The sequence below is a fragment of the Nannospalax galili genome, unplaced genomic scaffold (genome assembly GCF_000622305.1).
Source record: "Nannospalax galili isolate Female #2095 unplaced genomic scaffold, S.galili_v1.0 scaffold752, whole genome shotgun sequence".
NCBI classification, from domain to species: Eukaryota; Metazoa; Chordata; class Mammalia; order Rodentia; family Spalacidae; genus Nannospalax; species Nannospalax galili.
In genome coordinates, this window is record NW_008333404.1 from 570,286 (window position 1) to 591,726 (window position 21,441).

At 43.0% G+C, this 21,441-nt stretch overlaps 1 protein-coding gene across 3 annotated transcripts; it reads left to right on the forward strand.

Moving 5' to 3' along the window:
• Positions 1-2,005: 2,005 nt before the first annotated feature.
• Tdrkh (tudor and KH domain containing) lies at positions 2,006-20,609 on the forward strand. 3 transcript variants are annotated; one of them, XM_008828198.3, is made up of 14 exons: positions 2,006-2,161; positions 11,803-11,952; positions 12,706-12,812; positions 13,510-13,699; positions 14,545-14,684; positions 14,775-15,096; positions 16,948-17,108; positions 17,247-17,419; positions 17,573-17,637; positions 17,851-18,002; positions 18,646-18,747; positions 19,051-19,147; positions 19,639-19,728; positions 19,893-20,609. In XM_008828198.3, the coding sequence occupies exons 2-13, from the start codon at positions 11,829-11,831 to the stop codon at positions 19,686-19,688; spliced, it is 1,683 nt and encodes a 560-aa protein (XP_008826420.1). In that variant the 5' UTR covers positions 2,006-2,161; positions 11,803-11,828; the 3' UTR covers positions 19,689-19,728; positions 19,893-20,609. The 3 variants fall into 3 exon arrangements, with proteins under 3 accessions (XP_008826420.1, XP_008826421.1, XP_029417023.1); XM_008828199.3 differs by having other exon boundaries at positions 14,775-14,985; XM_029561163.1 differs by lacking the exons at positions 16,948-17,108; positions 17,247-17,419; positions 17,573-17,637; ... (3 more) ...; positions 19,639-19,728; positions 19,893-20,609 and having other exon boundaries at positions 13,510-13,599; positions 14,775-15,270.
• The last annotated feature ends 832 nt before the right edge of the window (positions 20,610-21,441 follow it).

Genomic DNA, 21,441 nt, shown 5'->3' on the forward strand with positions numbered 1-21,441 from the left:
TGGTAGCTAGCCCTGACTGTCCTGAAACTCACTATGTAGACCAGGCTGGCCTTGAACTCACAGAGATCTGCCTGCCTCTGCCTCCCTCCCTTAGCCAGGAGTGGTGGTGCACGCCTTTAATCCCAGTACTTGGGAGGCAGAGGCAGGCAGACCTCTGTGAGTTCAAGGCCAGCCTGGTCTACATAGTGAGTTCCAGGACAGCTGGGGCTACAGGGAGACCCTGTCTCAAAAAGACCGAAAAAAAAAAAAAAAGAAAGAAAGAAAGAAAATCAAGATGTGCGAAAACTTCTAAAACTTCTGTAGAAGGCAATTTGGCAATATTAAGTAAAATCTTTTTCAAATATGCTTAATGGAATGAAAATTGAAAAATTTTGGTGGAAAAATATTTGCAAAACTGTGTATCTCTGGGGATGGAGAGATGGTTCACTGGTTAAGAACACTGACTGCTCTTGAAGAAGACCCAGGTTCGAATCCCAGCACCCACATGACAGCTAACAACTGTCCATAACTCCAGTTTCAGGGGATTCAACGGCCTCTTCTGTCCTCCGCAGGCATTGCACAACACGGGTGCACTTATTTACATGCGGGCAATACACACATAACATAAAAATATTTTTTAAAAAACTGTATCTCCGAATGAAATGACAATGCACACTCCTTTGAGCTACTATTTGCAATCCTACTTATCATGGAGATATATTCATATAAGAGCAAAATTAAGTAATGCTTGAAAATCAGTATCATGTTAAAGGTCTGATTAAATATATCTTATGTGTCCTATGAGACTTACTATAGGCAAGGAGGTTCATGCTGCTATGGAAAGATTTCTAGATTATATAAAAGGAAGTTACAAAATTGTATGAATGACACTTTCAACTGAATTAAAATACATTTATGTTAACTATATCTTATGAAAATTTTCACAAGAAACTAGTTGGACTGGTTGTCTCTGAAGAAGACATTCTCTGCATTACTTTTCATATTTTTTAAAAATTACTAGAAGCCGAGCATGCCCGTAACCCCTGGCCACTTAAGAGCCTGAACAAAAGGCACTTGAAAACCGCCTAAGTAACGTGTCAAGCCTCTATCTCTAAAATAATAATAATAATTATTATTATTAATAGGAAAGGGGAAAGTGGCTCAAAGGCATCTAATAGAACAGATACAATTTTGTGTTCATTCAGCAAACGTTTATTGCGTGCTCATCACGCTCAGGGCGCGACAGAAGGCAGTGCAAAAGATACCCGGGTGACGAGGAACGATGGGCCCCGTCCCCAGGGCGAGCCTCCAGCGCAGGGCACCGGGCGTGCTCGCCAGGCTTCCCGCAGCGGGGCCCAACCGTTCTTAACGGTCCTGGAAAGACCCAGGCGGCGGCTGGAATTCAGTTTTCCAAAGAAAACCGCTGCCGGCCGAAGCTCCCCCTTTCTGGCCCGCACAGAATAAGGGAGGGCCTGGGCAGCTCCCTCACCCCGGCGGTGGCCAAGGTGCCTTCGGTCCACAGGGCGTGTCCAGGGAGGGGGACAGAAGCTCGCCCTGCGATGCAGCGCCTTCCCCACTTCCTTTCTAGCTACGAACACTATTTCACGTTTGCAACACAGCTGATTTCCACGTCTCTAATCCAGGCAAAGCAGCGCGGGAGAAAGAGGGGGAGCAGCACCGCCCAGCTCCAGGCTGCTCCCCCTATGATCCCATAGCGTAAACTCTGAGAACCGGGACACCCAGGAGCGCTCCACTCAAGAGCAGCCTCGCGAGCGCCGGTTTTCCCTCAAGTACCGAAGCGGAAGCCTCCTCTGCAATTGGCTTGGAGAAGGACTGAGAGGACTCTCGAAGCTTCTAATTGGCCATTTAATTCTCAGCAGGTGCACTGTGCATTAACAGCATCTGCCTTCCCAGCATCTTACTGGCAGAGGAGGTGGGCCTGCTTTGAATTCCATCCGGGTAATTGGGCTTCCGCGCGTAAACCTGTACGTAGTTCACCGCAGGACGCCGAAGGATTGGTTGCGACGTGGATCCGGGTGCTGATTGGCGCGAGAGCGCGGCGGGGCGGGGCCAGAGGCTGCTGGAGCGCTGCCCGCGGGGTATCGGCGCCGAGAGACAGGCGGCGGCCTCCTGAGCGGGCGAGGTGCGAGGCCAAGCGCGCGACGCCGACTCTGGAGGAACGGTAAAGGCCGGCCTCGAGAGTTTGGGGAGTGGGAGAGGTCGGGCGGTGGGCAACCCCGGCAAGTGGAAGGCAGAAGTGCGGGGCTGAGGGATGGGAAGCACTGCTGCGCTGGGCCAGGGGCGGTGTCAGGGCCCTGGGGGACTGCGGGTCACTGCGAGCAGCTCTGCTCGCGGAACTAGTAACCGAACCGGAGGAGAGGCTCGGGCCCAGGGCTAGGACACGGGGCCGGGAGGGCCTTTGCCACTACTATGTGCACTCTAGACTGGTTTTCTTTGAGACCGAGGAGCCATCCGTTTACTGGTCCTCCCTTTATGATCCCCAACTTAGTCGGGTGGCTCGCAAGTGCTGGGACTAAAGGCGCTCTTCAGCCACCACGACCGGACCGGCTCCACTTTGTATTTTTTTGTTTGTTTGGTTTTCCAGTAGTCTTCTTTTCTCCTTATTCATTTTGTTTGCTCTTTTGAGACAGGGTCTCTTGTAGCTATCCAGGCTGGCTGGAAACTTGCTATGTAGGCAAAGATGACTTTAAATTTACAATTCTGCCTCTACCTCCCAGGTACTGAGATTGTTGCTGGCATTAGCCACTCGGCTTTTTTTCTTTTTTTCCCTTGAGACAAGGTCTCATGTCGTCCAGGTTGGCTCTGAACTTGCTATGTACCCAGTAGAATTCCAGATCCTCCTGCCTCCACCTCCCCAGTGCTGGGATTATAGGCATGTATTACCACAGCAGGCTCTGTCCTCATTGTTTAAATAATTTCCTGGTTGTCTTTGGCTGATTTGACTTCGTTAACATACCAACTTGTAACTCAGCACTAATTCATAGTGTCTGGAGTTAGTGAGATTTACCTGTTGGTTCAAATGGAAGTCACCCAACAAATTTACCCTTGGCCTAGGCATTCATCCTGTGACACACTCCTCCACAAAAATCATTCTCTGACTTAACCATCTACCAGGTATTCCATCCAGACACCTGACAACTAGCTTCTTGGCTCTGCCCACTACTATTCCTGTAAATCAGTTCCTAGGTCTTGTGTATTCATACTACCAATTCATGCTCTGCTTGTATATCTGCTCTAGACTGCTGATTTCTGCACCCATTGCTGCTTTCAATTCCTTCCTCTGACAATTGACAGAACCATTCATCAGGAATTACAGGGGTTACCAGGCATGGTGGCCGCCTTTAATCCCAGCACTCAGGAGGCAGAGGCAGGTGGGTCTCTGTGAGTTCAAGGCCAACCTGGTCTACATAGTGAGTTCTAGGCCAGCTGGGGCTACAGGGAGAAAAAAGACCAGAGAGAGAGAGAAGGAATTATAGGGGCCAGTGAGATAGTTAATCGTGTAAAGTACTTGATGAGCAAGACTGGTGACCTTAGTTTAATGAGTAATATATGAGAGAACCAGCTTCATAAAGTTGTTGTCTGATCTCCATACCTGTTCCCTGGTACATAGGTGTCCATACATCATACACACAGTAACAAAAGATAAAGGCACTTTTCTTCCAAGCCTGACAACCCGAGTTGGATCTCCAGGATCTATGGTGAAAGGGGAGGACAGACTCGATCCACAGGTTGTCCTGTGATGTCCACCCGTACATTGTGGTATATACACACGTGCACACATTCAAATAAATAAATGCAATTTTAAACTTAAAAAAATAGTCATGGGCTGGAGAGATGGCTCAGCGGTTAAGAACATTGACTGTTCTTGCAGAAGACCTGGGTTCGAATCCCAGCACCCACATGGCAGCTAACAACTGTCCATAACTCCAGTTCCAGGGGATCCGAGAGCCACTTCTGACCTCCTCGGGCATTGCACAACACAGGTGCACTTAACCTACATTCAGGCAATACACACGTACACATAAAATAAAGTTCAGCAATAGCGAAGAAACTTGATTTCCCCAAATGATTTAATGCCAAATATATCATCCACTAGGGAAAATTAACCTTGCCCAGGAAACACTAGAAGTCAGCCCCCCTTCCAGCTTCCGTGTTGCCATGCTGCCAGACAAAGGCGACTAGCTTCCACAGACCTTTCTTAGCAGAGTACAGGGCAGTGGCAGCTGACCTGATTCTCCACTCCCTGAAAGGAAAGCTGAACCAAACCTGCTGCTCCCAGACATATGCCCAACAAAAATCACATAAGAGCCGGGCATGGTGGTGCACGCCTTTAATCCCAGGACTTGGGAGGCAGAGGCAGGCGGTTCTCTGTGAGTTCAAGGCCAGCCTGCTCTACATAGTTCCAGGACAGCTGGGGCTACAGGGAGACCCTGTCTCAAAAAGACCAAAAAAAAAAAATAGTCATAAGCATGGCATGTGCTGCAAAGATATGTTTGGGATACTGTGGAAGTCTATATGGATAGGTCACTATTTGGGAAGGATACCAGATATCCTTGACTTTGACTCTCATAGTTTCAGAACTGAAAAACTATAGTGCTCTGTGCCTTGGCAGAGATATGGTCACTACTCGCCTTCAAAACCATTATTTCCCTTGCATACTTTAGTGTATAGAAATGATGAACCAGCTATGTGACTTTAGAGAAATCCTTTTCTATCCCTAAGCCTGTTTCTCCAGGTGTACCATTAATGGAACAAAATAATTTCTGTGATCCACCCCAGTTCTAAACTTCTTTTATTTCTGTGCTCCATAGCATGAATTATTAGTTAAAAAGTAGTGTAAACAGAATATTAACGTATATAGGGCTAGATTTATTTTGGTTTCCCCTAAGGTACTGACCTTCCTTGTCACACAAAAAGCTGCTTGAAAGCAGCTAAGTCTTTCTTGACTGTTAGGTCCCCAGAACCAAACTCATATTACTCTATTAGTTTGAATAAATTGACAGGTAATAAATGAGATGGGGTTTGGAGGCGGGGGTTGTTTGGTGCATCTTTGAGACAAGATCTCACTATGTAGACCAGGTTGGCCTTGAACTCACAGAAATCTGCCTGCCTTTGCCTCCCAAGTGCTAGGATTAAAGGCATGATGTATCTCTCTCTCTCTTTTTCTTTTTTTTTTTTTTTTGAGACAGGGTCTCCCTGTAGCCGCACCTAGCCTGGAACTCACAATGTAGACCAGGCTGGCCTCAAACTTACAGAGCTCTGCCTGCCTCTGCCTCCCAAGTGCTGGCATTAAAGGTGTGCACCACCACGCCCTGGCTGAGAAGCTGATTTTTATTCAGTGATTTGGGGATGTGCTCTACACGTAAATTTAAAAAAAAAAAAATCCACATTACATGCAAACTCATCGTTCCCCTAAAAGTAAGTAGTATATGCCTATAATCCCAACAACTCCAGAGACTAAGGCAGAAAAATCCAAAGATCAGATGAACCTGGGAAATATAGAAAAAAAAAGAAAAGGGAGAAAGATGTAGCTCCATGGTAGAATGCTTACCTAGCACCATTCATTCCTCCCACCAATAGGTGTGTGTATACATATATATGTATGTGTGTATACGTATATATGCATGTATATGTATATGTGTGCATACTGGGTTAGAAAACCAGTTTCTCCTCCTGTTGATGTTCAATCTCTAAAGTGATACACTAGATCTACCAAGTAATTGTCCAAAATAAGACAAGATACTTGAAAAGAATACCCAAGGTAATAAAAGTTTCTGTTTTTTTCTTCAGGCCATGCTTTTGTTCAACAGGTCAAGAGGAAAGGTTAAATTTGTTTTTAAAAAAACTACTAGCTAGAAAAAATAGATTGGGCAAACTTCTGATAGTTAGTTGTTCTCGAAGGTTTTTATTCCATTCTGGTCAGTAAAGCTCTGGGGCCAGATGCAAGTGCTGATGCAAGCTTCTGTTTATTTGTGGTGCTGGAGCTTGGGACCCTAAGTCTGCTACACATGAGACACAGACATGGACCTCTGCCACTGAGCTACACCTTATGGCAGATGCAATTTATGGAAATCTGTATGAGACTAGTAATTTTTTTTTAAATCCACCTTTATAGCCAGGCGTGGTGGCACACGCCTTTAGTACCAGCACTCAGGAAGCAGAGGCAGGCAGATCTCTGTGAGTTCAAGGCCAGCCTGGTCTAATATAGTGAGTTCAGGTCAGCTGGGACTACAGGGAGACCCTGTCTCAAAAAGATTTTAAAAAAAAATAATCCACCTTTAATCTCCTAACCTGTCTGTCTCTGCTCCTGGGAGTGACATTCCCATACTGCATCTCCTTTCCTCTTCATTTTCCTTATAAATTTTCAGGGAGAGCATATTTATAACCACAGTTTTATTCCAGAGTAAGTTCTAGATCAATGAGTATTTTTTAGCCTTACTATGGTGAAGACATTTTAAATTTGTATTGTTTGTATGTGTGCATGTGTATGATCTTATGTATATTAGTGTATGTGTATGTGCAGGTGCTCATGCACATCGAGACTCAATGTTGACCCCAGGTGTCTTCCTCAGTTGCTCTCCACTTTACTTACTGAAACAGGGTCCCTCACTGAAGCCAGAGCTCACCAATTCTGGCTGGTCGGCTGGCCAACTAACCCTGAGGAGCCCCTGTCTCTGCCTCTCAAGTACTGGGATTAAAGACAGCCACTACCCCTGCCTAACTTTTACATGGGTTCTGGGTATCCAGACTGTGGTCAGGCTTGTATGACAAGCACTGAGCATTTCCCCAGCCCAGCATTTTTGTTATTTGTGTTGAATTCTTTTTCAGTCTTTTTTGAGACAGGGTCTCCCTGTAGCCCTAATTCACTGTGTAGACTAGGCTGGCCTTGAACTCACAGGTTCGCCTGCCTCTGCTTCCTGAGTTCTAGGATTAAAGGCATGCATCACCACGCCCATTTCTTGTGTTGAATTTTTTTATCTGGAGGCAAATTATAACAAATTATATTTACTGATATTTCAGCAGTTCTCATTAGAAACTACCATGCTTGGTTTCTTTGAGACAGCCTCACTATGTAAGCCAGGCTGGTCTTCAACACTTTCAATACTCCTGCCTCAGCCTCCCAAATGCTAGTACTATAGAGGTATGCTACCTTGACTGGCCACATTGTGTTTTGTACTATTAAAGTGTAATATCTGAAAATGAGCATTGTTTGATTTTTTTATCATCTATGATGTTTTCTACCAGTGCTTACCAATTTTTGAATTAAAGTTAGTCAAAATAAAGAATAAAAACAAGATAGTGTTACCCTGAAAGTTTAGGTAAAAGAAAAATTGGAAGAGACTTCTGAAATCACTTTAAAAGATTTTTCATAGGCAAAATAACCCAAACTTTGGGTGAGAGCTTAAATAAACTTTTTGGACATATGCATACTTATATAAAAATGAAGTTAATATTTCCTACCTTACAAGGTTTTATGAATATTGAATAATGTGTATACACACACACACACACAAAGTGCCTAGGATAGTATCTATGCAACATAGGTTATATTTTTATCTTTATGTTCCTAGTGCCACGATAGTATCTAGCACATAGAAATGTTGAATGTAGTTAAACTGCACTCATAAATCCAGTAGTTTAGAGGAAACCGTCATAGCAGATAAACAGTTACATCTAGTGCGTCTGTCACAGTAGCATAGGCTCAGCTAGCACCAGGAATCCCAGAGGCCTCAGAATTAAAGATGAAACTTGGAAGAATAGAACCACATGGGGATATCAGCTAGGCTAAGACTAGGGAGACAGAAGTGACATGTGCCAGAGGAGGGGATATAAGTGGATTCTGTTCCCCTAGAAAAGACAGAATTAAAAATATGAGGCCATGAAGATGGCAGGCAAAGATTAGTTGAAAGATCAAATCTTTCATTCCATTTGGGAATTTACATTTAGGCAACAGAGTCGCAGAAGAAATGAAATTTTACTCATTCAATAAACTTTTATCAATTAAATGTTTGAGTGGTTATTGTGTGTTGAACACTGAAGAAGGAAACAAAAATAATCTGTATACTTGTGGGATTAACATTCTGGTGTAGAAATAAGAAATACCTTGCAGGCTATCAAATGACTTGGCTCTTAATCTCAGTGATATAGAAAGCCATCGGAATATTTTGATAGGAATAATATTATTTGACTTTCCAGCTAGTGAGGATAAGTTAAGAGGACCATAGTAAATGTGGGGGTATAATTAAACAATTGTAGTAATCAAAATTCAATATAATGTTTTAAACCCCCTCATGGTACTGGGGATTGAACTGAGGGCCTCACACATACAAGGCAACCATTCTACCATTGAGCTACATTCCCAGCCTTATAGTGTTTTAGAGTAGTCATAGCAAAGGAAAAAGAGGTCAGTGTAGAGTGAATAAAAGCACAAGTACTAGCAGCTAGGTATGGTGGCACATACCTGTAATCCAGCACTCAGGAGGCTGGGGTAGGAGGATCACAAGTTCACGGCCATCCTGAGATACTTAGTTCCAAGCCAACCTTAGCAAGACCCTTTCTGAAAGGGAAGGGGAGGGGAGAGGAGGGGAGGGGAGGGGAGAGAAGGAAGGAAGGAAGGAAGGAAGGAGGGAGGGAGGGAAGGAAGGAAGGCTACAAATCAGAGTTTAGGAGAAAGTGCCTCACTGGATCTGTTATAAATTAGGGTGCTACCAACATATAGATGAGATTTAAAGCCAGGCCACCAATGAAACTCAATGAGATCACCCAGGAAGTGAGGTAGAATGCAGAAGAGGGGAAAAAGACATGTTCTGGGGACACTCCAGTGTTTAGAGGTTAAAACAGAGAAGACTGGTGTGGTGGTGCACATCTTTAATCCAGCTCTTCCAAAACAAAAGCAGACTGATCTCTGAGTTCAAGGATACCCTGATTTGCATACCGAGTTCCAGGCCAGCCAGGGCTATATGTAAGACCCTGTCCAAAAAAAAAAAAAAAGGCATGGTGGTTCATACTGTAATCTTGGGAAACTAAAGCAAGAAAAGTGTCTCAAGTTCAAGGCCAGCCTGGAATATAAAGTGACCCTGTGTCAAAAAATAAATTCTAAAAAAAGTAGAGCTGAGGCTGTATGTAGCTCAGGCTCAGTGGTAGAGCACTTGCCTAGCATAATTTAAAGGGAAGAGGAGGCTAAAGGATGGGATGCAGAGGGAAGTACTGTAATCTTGGGAAACTAAAGCAAGAAAAGTGTCTCAAGTTCAAGGCCAGCCTGGAATATAAAGTGACCCTGTGTCAAAAAATAAATTCTAAAAAAAGTAGAGCTGAGGCTGTATGTAGCTCAGGCTCAGTGGTAGAGCACTTGCCTAGCATAATTTAAAGGGAAGAGGAGGCTAAAGGATGGGATGCAGAGGGAAGGAAAGGGGGAAGAATAGCTTTTAAGGACCTCCTTTCTAGTATGAGTTCCTAGTAAAAAGGAAGGAAGGGCAAAGAAAAGAGAATATCACAAGCTATGTCAGATGCTGTGGCAAAGTTAAATAAGATGGGACCTGAGAATCGATCTTTGGATTTGGCAATGCAGTCACTGTTGACCTTAACAAGCAATGAGCGATGATTCAGGAAGAGAAAATGAGTGCAGATACATTAATACCCTTGTGTTTTTATGCAGAAGGAAGGGAAAAATGGAAAGTAGTTAGAGAAGCAAGTAGAATCCTGTAGAAAGAGTGCTTGGTGGTAGAAAAGAGAGAGAAGGAAAAAGAACTAGTAGAGCAGTATTACTATGAAAGACTTCAGGCTCAGCCATTAAGAACACTTGTGGTTCTTCCAGAGGACCCTGGGTTAGATTCCCAGCACTTACATGGCAGCTAACAAACATCTGTAACTCCAGTTCCAGGAGCTCCAACACCCTTTTCTGACCTCTGTGGGCATTGCACACACATGGTGCATTTACATACACGCAGGCAAAACACTCATGCACATTAAAAATAGACCCAGGTGGTGGAGCATATTTTTAAATCCAGCACTGGGGAGACAGAGGCAAGTGGATCTCTGTGAGACTGAGGCCAGCCTGGTCTATGTAGCAAATTTCAGGCCAGCTGGGGCTGCAGGGAAACCCTATCTCAAAAAGACCAAAAAAAAAAAAAAAAGACCAATAAATAGATTAATTAATTTAATTAAATAATTCTATGATGGCAGGAGCGAATATTAAATATTTAGGTTCAAATGTAGACTGGTAGGTAAAAGAGTGAAGGCTTGCTCTGCTTTCTCAGTAAAATAGGAACACCTTTTGAAAGGGGTGTTGGGGACAGCATGGTGGTACACACCTGTAATCTCAGCACTTGGTACAGGCAGGAGGATCCAGAATTTGAGATTATCCTAGTCTATGGAGAAATTCAAGCCCAGCCTGGGCTACATGAAACCCTGTCTCAACAAAAAAAAAAAAAAAAAGAAAGAAACAAAAGAGGAAGTGGAGAAGGAGGCATCTGAAGTAATAGGACAGGTAGAATAAGGACTTACAGTGAGGGGAATGTTAAATTGTGCTTGAGCAAAGTGAAAATACAGTATCAGAGTCAGAACAAAACCAGTAAGAAAGCCATTGATATTCCAAATGAGTTCGTACCTCTGGACCAGGCCAGGTGCTGTGCTGTGGGAGACATTGGGCTTTAGGTAATAATTAAACCCACAGCAGTGATGTTAGCAGTGTATAAAAGGAACAGAACGATAAGCCCCAAACTCAGAAATACTCTGCCCAAGGAAGCAGGAAGAGACCAAGTTGGAAAGGACACAGTCGTAAAGGAGAGATTTGTGGGGAATAGCTGACTTCCTGCTGAGAGGTAAGATTAGGCTTCATACATGCCATCTAGGTTGGTCAGAGAAGTTCTGATGAGGGAGTGGAGCAGAACCCCATTTCACTTGGTTCATAGTAGTAGGTAGTAGAAAGAAGTCAGATGTAGAGGCACTGAATAAAGACTGTTCATCTAGGAAGGATAAGTACCAAGGCTTCACTAGGCCTGAAATGGCAGTCCTTGCAGAGACAGCAGATTCTGGAAAGGCCCAGAGGTGTAGATAAGGAATTTGAAATAGCTTGGTATGAAACCTAAGCATATATGGTTTTAAATATTTTATTTATTATTTTTATTTTATGTGTATGAGTGTATTGCCTGCACGTAAGTAGGTGCGCCCATGTCGTACAATGCCTGAAGAGGTCAGAAGAGGGCATCGAATCCCCTAGAACTGGAGTTACAGATGTTTGTTAGCTGCCATGTGGGTGCTGGGAATTAAACCTCTGCAAGAGCAGCCAGTGCTCTTAACTACTGAGCCATCTCTCCAACCTCGCATATGTTTTTTAAATACTTGATTTTTTTTTCCATTCCTTTGTCTTTTATTGATATTTTTGTTTCTTTGTTTTTGAGACAGGGTCTCCCTGTAGCTCCAGCTAGGCTAGACCTCACTGTGTAAACCAGGCTGGCCTCAAACTTACAAGAGATCCACCAGCTTCTGCTTCCTGAGTGCTGGGATTAAAGGTGTGCACCACCATACCTGGCTCCTTTATCTTTTAAAACTAATTCAATGTATAGTTCTCCTTCAGAAAAAAGTGAAATGTCTAATATAGTTCCATGTGTCTGTGTCCCTTAGCTAACATTTTTTAAAATAATCTGAGACCTTTTCCATTAAATAGATTTTTTAACTACTGAAGCTTTTGAAGTAGGTAAAATATGCAGTAGTGTTGTTTTCAATATAGTATGTTCTCATGCGTTTTTGCCAACCAGACAAGTGTAGCTAAAAACTCCCAGTTCTCCTTGATTTGTTTTTCAGGATGTTAACTCAGAGTACAGCAGAAAATGTCCACTGAGCAGTCCTCATGGACAAGCTTGTCCACTATTCAGAAAATAGCCCTGGGCCTTGGAATCCCAGCAAGTGCAACAGTTGCCTATATCCTATACCGCAGATATAGGGAAAGCAGAGGTATGTGAACCCATGCAGCGCAGTGCCTGCAAAATACTGTCTCCCTGCCTTGTTAAATTGAATGAAAGCTTTCCTTGCCAGACCAGTATTTATAAGATATAATTGACTTTCTGTGAAAAATGTTTAAAAATATGTGATTTCTTCTTTTGTTACTGAGAAGTTAGTCTTTGAAGTGAACACATAATTTCATTGATTCTTCTCCCTTGCAAAATCAGTATTGTGACTAATTCTCTCTCTCTCTCCCTCCCTCCCTCCCTCCCTCCCTCCCTCCTTTCTCTAGTAGTCAGGAGAGGATAGACCTAAAGAATAAACCCTAAAGAAAGGGCTAATATAAAAATAAGATTTTTAGACTAGTGGATGCCTCAGAAAACTTCTAGCCTTGAGTGTTCTTTAGAAGTCATGTCTTGAAACAGTGGCTGCCTCAAAACTGAGAACTTTTCTTCTCCAAAAAAAAATTTTTTTTTTTAGCATCTGAAATAGTATCCCAAACAAAATGTCAAGTGATCTTTGGAAGGCAGATAGAGTGCTTGGGATTGAACTTTCCCTTTTCTGACTACACTCCATCACTGAGCTATATTCCCAGCCCCAGTGCTGGTCTCTTGGGGCTTTCTAATTCCTACTCAAATATTCTTGCATTGTGGTTGAGATCCACCGTTTATCTCTTGGATCAGTATCTCTTTGATAGATTCAGGGGAGGGATGGTACTAGCTTTGGCATATTTAAATCTGGTCTAATGAGCCATGGTCTGTGCAGAAGAGCGACTGACATTTGTTGGAGAAGATGACATTGAGATAGAGATGCGGGTTCCGCAGGAGGCTGTGAAACTCATTATTGGACGACAAGGAGCCAATATTAAACAGGCAAGTAAATGAGTAGGCAGGTGGCTTTCCCTGGCATTGATTCTATTTATTGACTTCTTGTTTCCTTCCTCTGACACCATATCACAAAACGCCCACACTGTGCATATTTTAGAAAGAAAAACTACAGAAACTTTTTTTTTAGCTAACTATACTGTTTTCCTTCTAGAAATGAGTACTCCTACTTAGACAATGGGTGACTAAGCTTGAAACAGTTTTTGATTAGGTGATTCTCAGCTTGGTATAGCTTGAAATATTCTTTTTTATTATATAGTTAATGAATTCTCATTAACTGACACTAAAGAATTGCTGCCTAGCAATTCTTAGCATCTTTCATTGTTCAACTGAAATGTCAAGAAAACAAAATCTTTTTGCTACAGATGTGGGTCATTGATAAAGCACTTACCTAACATTTTAGAGGTCCTACATTTTTTCCCTAGCACCAGAGAAAGAGAAAGAAAATCTGTGATTTGCTACAAAATTTGGGAAAGAAAAGGTTGTAAACACAAAGAAAACTGGTTTTGAATTAACTGCTATTTGGGATTAACTTTGTCACTAATTTCCACGCATAAGTGCAAGTAAATGAGAGCTGTTTATAGCTTCTTGATTTAGGTGAGGCTTATGGTCAACTCATCTGCTTCCAGGGCTTGATTAGCGCATCCTTACCAGTGTGTACTGCCATGTCTCCTTTTCTCGGCAGCTGCGGAAACAGACAGGTGCTCGGATTGATGTGGACACAGAGGATGTAGGCGATGAGCGAGTGCTGCTTATCAGTGGTTTTCCTGTTCAGGTGTGCAAGGCTAAAGCAGCAATCCATCAGATCCTGGCAGAGAATACCCCAGTGTTTGAGCAGCTTTCAGTCCCCCAGAGATCTGTGGGCAGAATCATAGGTACCACTGGACAGCTTCCTCTGCTGTTTCCTTCACTCTTTACCTTTGCCTGTCCTTCATCCCTTCCCAAGAGTTTCCCAGGCCTCCTCCCCTTCACTCTGTAAGGGGGAAAAAAAAAAAAAAAAAGACAAGCTACTGAGTTCAAAGCTTTACTTTCTTCCAAAACTGGTGGTAAATGAAAAAAATCAAGAAGCAATATGATTTGAATCTTACAAATAGGTTTTACAGGCCAGCAAGATGGCTCAGCAGATAAAGGTGCCCATGCTGCTGCCAAACCTGTCAAGCCTCAGTTCCATTCCCAGCCCCACATGGTTGAAAGAAAGAACCAACTTCTGGAAGTTGTCCTCTGTCCTCTACATGTGTGCTGTGACATATATATGCCCACACAAATACACACATGTGCACAAAATACATGTGCAGACTGAAGACAGTGCTCCAGAGGGTACCTGTTATGCTTCCCCTGGTTTGCTCCTCAGTGCTGCCATTGGAAGCAGAGAAGTGTCCTGGCCTCAGTCTAGGGTTCTGATACACCCTGGACCATGGGTTCTTGGGAGATGAGGCTATAAAGTAAAGTCTTGCTGAGTAGCAAAAAAAAAGGAAAATAATAGGAAAGCTAACCTGGCCAAAGTGCAGAGTTTAAATAAAATGGTTAAAACAGAGTCCTATATTCTCTTTTCTACAGTAATTACATCAGTAGCTCCTTATTTCCATTCAATATCTTACATTCCGTTCAACTTGGAAATGAGAACTGACTCCTTTTCATAATATACACAAAATAGTGATTTCTCTCCTAGTGAGGTTTGGCCAGGAAGGAAGGACAGGTTTTTGTGTATTGCTCAATGTAGGGAGAGGCGGCGAGACGATTCGTTCTATCTGTAAGGCTTCTGGAGCTAAAATCACTTGTGACAAAGAATCAGAGGGAACATTACTGCTGTCAAGACTTATAAAAATCTCAGGAACACAGAAGGAAGTGGCAGCAGCTAAGGCAAGTATACCTAAGACTGAGAATAACCCTTTCACCATCCTGTGTCAGTATCTGGCTACATAGAAATGAACCCTCTCTTACTTCCCATAGTATTTGATACTGGAGAAAGTTTCAGAAGATGAAGAACTTCGGAAAAGAATTGCCCGTTCTGCAGAAACCAGAGTCCCACGAAAGCAGCCAATCAGTGTGAGAAGAGAGGAAGTGACAGAGCCAGGTGGAGCTGGAGAATCAGCTCTATGGAAAAATACCAGTCCTAGCATGGGGCAGGCTGCACCCCTGGAGGTTCCTCTTTGCAAAGGAGGTAGTGATATGGTTGTTGTAGGACCAAAAGAAGGTTCCCCGGAGAAACCTAATGATGACAGCTTTCAGAAATCTGGTGCCCAAACCAGTCCAGAGACGTCCATGTTTGAAAGTATGTAATGAAGAAGAACCCATTAACCATATGAAAACCAGGAATACTGGATTAACTGGTCTAAAATAGGAAACAATTAAAAATTCTGTTTTTATGACTTGTATGTCTGTCATAGATAATGCTTTCTGGTAATATTTTAATACTAAACATCAATATTTTTCTGAGTACAGCTAATGATAAAAGAAAATAGGATAGAACTATGCTGACATGGAAAACTGATCTGAGTAATGCATTAAAGAATCAATTTTTCGTTGTATTCTCCCTCCATACATACTTTGTGTATGTGCAGGTGGAGGAGTGTGTGCATGTACATGAGTGCATGTTGTACATGTGGAGGTCAGAGGCCAACATTGTGTGTTGTTCCTCAGGAGCCATTCACCTTGTATTTTGAGACAGAGTCTCTTCATTGGAACTTAGAGCTTGCTGATTAAGCTAGGCTGGCTTTTCAGTGAGCCGCAGGAATCCCCGTCTTGTATCTACCTAGCACTGGGATTGCAGGCTTTGTATGTGGGAGCTGGGGACCAGTCCTCATGCCTACACAGCAAGCACTTTACCAACTGAGCTATCTTCCCAAGCCCCAGACATACTTTAAAAAAAAAAATTAATGTATATGCATGTGTATCTGAGTGTGCGTTTGTGCACGTGTGTGTGTGGTGCCCACAGAGGCCAGAGAGGGTATCAGATAACCCCTGGAGCTCGAGTTACAGGCAGTTGTGAGCCATCCCATATGGGTGTTGGGAACTGAGCCATTTCTCCAGCCTGACATGGTTTTTATTAAAAACATTTTTTATTTCTTTGAAAATTTCATACATGTATGCATTGTATCTTGTTCATATCCACTCCCAACTTTCCCCTTGAACTTCCTCATTGCTCCCCCAACACCTCTCCCTCCCAGCTTCATGTCTTTTTTCTTATTACCCACTGAATTCACTTAGTGCTGCTGATATATGCATGGGTGTAGAACCATCCACTGGAGCATGGGTAACCTACCAGTGACCACACTCCCAAAGAAAAATGACTTTCCCCTCTCCACTATCAACTGCCAATAGCTCCTCAGATGGGAATGGAGCCCCAGGAGTTCCTCTTCCATCCATGCTGAAATTTTAACTGGCTTGATCTTGTGCAGGTCTTGTACAAGTAACCACAGCTGCTGTGAATTTGTGTGTGCTACAGCCATGTTATGTCCAAAAGACTGCATTTTACAGTATTCCTACCCACCCTTCAGCTCTTGTATTCTTTCTGCCCCCCTCTTCTACAATGTTCCCTGAACCTGGGGCGGGGGGTTGCTACAGATGTCCTATCTACTGCTGAGTACCCTCTGCCAGACACACTTTTTACATAAGCAAGTTCTCGGCCTGATTTTTGTATTGCCTCATTACTGATTTTTAATATCAGTCTTGAAGAAGAATGAAAAGACTGTGGGCTCCCTGTGCTATATAGAGGTGCTAGCTTGGACAAGGAAGACCAGAAGCCCTAATGGGCTAATGATTTGGGACTGTATAGTAAGTCCCTGGTAGAATAGTCTGAAACAAGTATAATTACTATCAAAGTACTTTTTATTGATCCTGCTATACCTAGCAGATGGAGGCTTTACCGTCACTATAAATGATGACTAATCTAAATACATGGTAGATAACAAATAATGTAAACTGTAGTTACATAGAAAGGTATAGAAGATAACTTGGTACCTTTCTTCAGGACATTCTTGGATAAGTCATCAAGTTTCCCTTCAGCCATTTTTAAAATGGTTAACAGCCACTTGGTATTTGTACCTCTCTCCGCCTTGACATAGTCTTCCCATTCCAACCAAAGATAGTACTGATATGTCACTATCCTTACCCCTGTGTTCAGTTCCCAGTCCTGACTTCAGTTTCCATGCTGATGAGTACCTAGAAGTCTATGTTTCTGCTTCTGAACACCCAAACCACTTCTGGATCCAAATCATTGGTTCCCGCAGCCTGCAACTGGATAAACTTGTCAGTGAAATGACCCAGCACTATGAGAATAGTCTGGTGAGTTCCTATAGGGGAAGAGCTAGGCTGGAATATGTCATCATTATAGTATGTTCTCTCCTGATATTCCCTGTTGGTTTAATTATTAGCCACCACTTCATAATGCCCCTCCATTGACTTCCTCATCCCCATGTATAGCCTGAAGACTTGACTGTGCATGTAGGAGACATTGTAGCAGCACCTTTATCTACAAATGGTTCCTGGTATCGAGCCCGGATCCTTGGCCCCTTGGAGAATGGAAATTTGGACCTCTACTTTGTTGATTTTGGAGATAATGGAGATTGCCCACTGAAGGATCTTAGGGCTCTCAGGTGAGTGCAGAGGCCAAGGTGGAATCTGCTGGGATCCCAGCTGTTGGTCATTTCTGGCCAAAAAGTAGTGAGCTGTTGGTATATATCCCCAAGGGCATGTGGAAGAGAACCTGTGTACACCAAGGATTCTGATTTCAGTTTCTTTCACTTTAGGAGTGACTTCCTAAGCCTTCCATTTCAAGCAATAGAATGTAGTCTGGCACAGATTGCCCCCTCAGGTAAATCAGCCATGCTATCTATTTTCCTTGCCTTTTCCTGCACAAAGTAGCATAGAAATTTGCTTGGTAGTCAGACCTAAACCCACCAGAGAATATAAGTACATTCCTGAGAAGAAAGAGGTGGTTTCAACTTCTCTCCAGGTTATACCCTGCCCTGTGAACACTGACCCCTTCTGAGGCACTTGTCCCTCCTTCCCCTTTATAATCTGCCAGGTGAACAGTGGGAAGAGGAAGCTTTAGATGAGTTTGACAGACTCACTCACTGTGCTGACTGGAAGCCCCTGGTAGCCAAGATCTCTAGCTACGTCCAGACTGGGATCTCAACTTGGCCAAAGATCTACTTGTATGATACCAGCAATGGGAAGGTAAGAATGAGGTTCACACATTGCTTGCTGCAGCTGCTATGTTTTCATAACTTCAGTGTTTCTGTCCCAGAAACCTTTATCTGATACTACTTATACTTTGGAAGATCCCTTTTACCATCTCACCAAATGAATGTCTTTAAAGTATCAATCCTTGGGGCTGAAGAAATGGCTTAGTGGTTAAGAGCACTGGCTGCTCTTGCAGCAGAGGACCCAGGTTTGAATCCTAGTACCCATGTGGTGGCTAGCAACCATCCGTAACTCCATTCCGGGGGATCCAGTGCTGCCTTCTGACCTCTGTGGGCATTGTACACATGGGTGCACTTACATACATGCAGGCCATACACTTATATACATAAAATTAAAATAATAAAATATTTTTAACATATCCTGTTTAGTTCCCAGTACCAGGGCAGTTCAAAACCTACTGTAATTTCATCTCCAAGGGATCCTGATGTCCCCACTTCTGGCTTCCATGGGTACCTGCTAACACACAGCATTCACTCACACATACTTATGTACATAACTAAAAATAAATCTTTAAAATATAGTCTTTAAAATACCAATTGTAGCTCCTCTGTCCATTTCAGTTGCAAGTTTGCTCTCCCTGACAGAACATCGTTACTTTTTCATTTTTCCTTTTCAGAAACTTGATATTGGTCTAGAATTAGTTCGTAAAGGATATGCAATTGAACTTCCTGAAGACATGGAAGAAAACAGAACTGTCCCAGATATGTTGAAGGATATGGTGAGTAATCGTAGACGTTAGGGTGCTTCTTCCAGGACGTCTAGTGCACAGAGGCAGAGTATAGGCATCTAGTCATAATATTCCATCAACTTTCAATGAACTGAAACTTATACTACGTTAGGAATGATTCGATTACTTCATTTTCCAGACTACTTAGGAAAAAGTTGATTGAGGAAGACATTGTACTCCACTCAGCAGCCAAACTCAACTACTATCTTAACCAGATCCTATGAGCAAAAGGACAGGGTAGCCTCTTCCTTTCCACCAGTCAAGACACTCTTCCCTTTTCTTTCATGTCCTCAGGCCACAGAAACAGATGCCTCTCTTGCCAGCATGCTTAGTGAGACCAAAAAGAGCCCGGAAGAGTTACCACATACCCTGTCCTGCCTCAGCTTATCAGGTACAAACAGTGAAGTTTACCTACATCATCTGTGGAAGTTACCTTTTCTTAAGTCTATCTAGACTAGGAAGATTAAATTTAAGGCTTGGTTCTGGGACTGGGATGTGACTGGGTAAAGTGCTTGACTAGCATGCATGAAGCCCTGGGTTTGATCTCCAGTACTACATAAAACTGGAGGTGGGCATACATGCCTGTAATTCCAATGCTTTGTAAATTGAGGCAAGGAGAATCAGAATTTCACGGTCATCCTTAGCTACATAGTTTGAAGCCAGCCTGGACCACATTAAGACACTGCCTTTAAAAAAAAAAAAAGCCATGGTGGTTGGAGGTATAAGAGAGCCCCTTCCTCTCTGGACCCCTGCCACAAGGTTTCCCACTTCCTTTTTTTTACAAGGACAATGAACACCAACAGCCCGTTTTTCCTCTGGGCCTCACTTGGCAGTACCCACTAGAATAAGGCAGTGTGTGACTTTCTCATTTCTGTTTGATAGAAGCTGCCTCCATGTCTGGTGATGATAACCTTGAAGATGACTTATTCTGAAGTCTGGGCTTCAGCTGTTGGACCAGCCATCTGCTTTGCTGTGAGTGGAGCTATCAGCTATCTGTAGCAACAGGAAAGTAATGGGGGTGACAACAGGGGCTTTACCTCATTCCCTCTTCCCATGCCCCTAACTTTGTATATTTCTCTGCAGCTTAACTTTCTTTCAGAGCCCTTTTACGTTTTTTGTTTTTGTGTCTTTGGCAGAATTTGGTGCCAGGAGAGAGGCGTCTATGATAAAATGATACATGAAGTCCTTTATTTCACACAATGTGGTTTGCTATGGATCAAATCCATTTTCGGAACTATCGGAATGTGACAGAAGGAGGCAAATTTCAGGACTATCAGAGTATAACAGAGGGAGACAAATACATTCCTCCACTGCCTCCCTGGTTTCTCCCCTATATTTCAGTGTTTGAATGCTGTTGTGTAGTTCCAGGCTCTTCTTTGTTAGGCTCAGTCCCCTCTGCCACTCACAATGTACATTACTGCTGGGCTGTGTTCCTTTTGAGGCTGGGAGACAGCCAGAATTTAAGCATTAGAAGTGATGATTCTGCAGACTTTTGACTCAACTTATCAGGAAGTGTTTGGTGGATTCAGAAGCGTGCAGTTCTCAGGAGGCAAATGGCAAAAATCAGCACAAATGTATTAAATAGCTTTGAGAGGTGGAAAGAGAACACTGCTTCCAGCCTCAGTTGCTGGTGTTATTGAAGATAAGTTTTGAAGCTACTCCAACTATGTTGTGTCCCTGTGAACTTTAGTTAAAATACAAGTAGAAAGGAAGAGGGGAAGGGGAAACTCGGGAATGTTGTAAATTGCGAGTGCTGTGTCTGTATGTATACACACAGCTATAGAAAGAGAATGTGTAGTTCTGTTTAAATCATTTGCAAAATTGTTTGCTGATTAAAGTTCTCAAAAAAATTATCTAAAGCCAGATGTTCATTGCGACACAAAATGGAAGGAGGCCTGTGGGTAAAGTCCATTCTGAGTCTAAATCTTGGTAATTGCCAGCTGCCTCACATAGATGCCCATTTGCGAAGTGTCTTTTTCATACAGGCATTCATATTGTTCCCCAAGAGTTACTTCAAGAATCAGGGCTGGAGAGATGGCTCAGCAGTTAAGAACACTGGTTATTGTTGAAGAAGACCCAGGTTCAAATCCCAGCACCCTCATGGCAGCTAACAACTATCTGTAACTCCAGTCCCAGGGGAATCCAACAGCCTCTTCTGACCTCCACGAATATTGCACAACACGGGTGCATTTACCTACATGCAGGCAATACACACATAACACATAAAATAAAAATAATAAATAAGGGGCTGGAGAGATTGCCCAGCAGTTAAGAACATTGGTTGTTCTTGCAGAAAACCCAGGTTCAAATCCCAGCACCCACATAGCAGCTAACAACTGTCCATAACTCCAGTTCCAGGGGATCCGACAGCCTTTGCTGTCCTCCATGGGCATTGCACAACATGGGTGCACTTACCTACATGCAGGCAATACACGCATACACATAAAATTTTTTAAAATAAAAAATTTTTTAAAAAGAAGTTACTTCAAGAATCAACCATTCTGTAGGAACCAGAACCAATTTAAGTTAGGCTATGTACAGAAGACTCCACTTACACTGGAATACAGGGCCTAGATTGGTATTCAAGAAACCTAGGTTCCAGGAGTAGGCCTTCACTATAAACTCACTGTTAAGACTTTAGGTTACCAGTTTCCTTATTTCTGACCATATTGTGAGGCTCCATTG

What these genes read in the sequence shown, in the direction of transcription:
- Tdrkh (XM_008828198.3), top strand. Translation starts at nt 11,829, where the DNA reads ATGTCCACTGAGCAGTCCTCATGGACAAGCTTGTCCACTATTCAGAAA. An exon ending in GGCACAGATTGCCCCCTCAG is followed by an intron (nt 17,638 to 17,850) that starts GTAAATCAGCCA and finishes ATAATCTGCCAG; the next exon opens with GTGAACAGTGGGAAGAGGAA. An exon ending in CAGATATGTTGAAGGATATG is followed by an intron (nt 18,748 to 19,050) that starts GTGAGTAATCGT and finishes TCATGTCCTCAG; the next exon opens with GCCACAGAAACAGATGCCTC.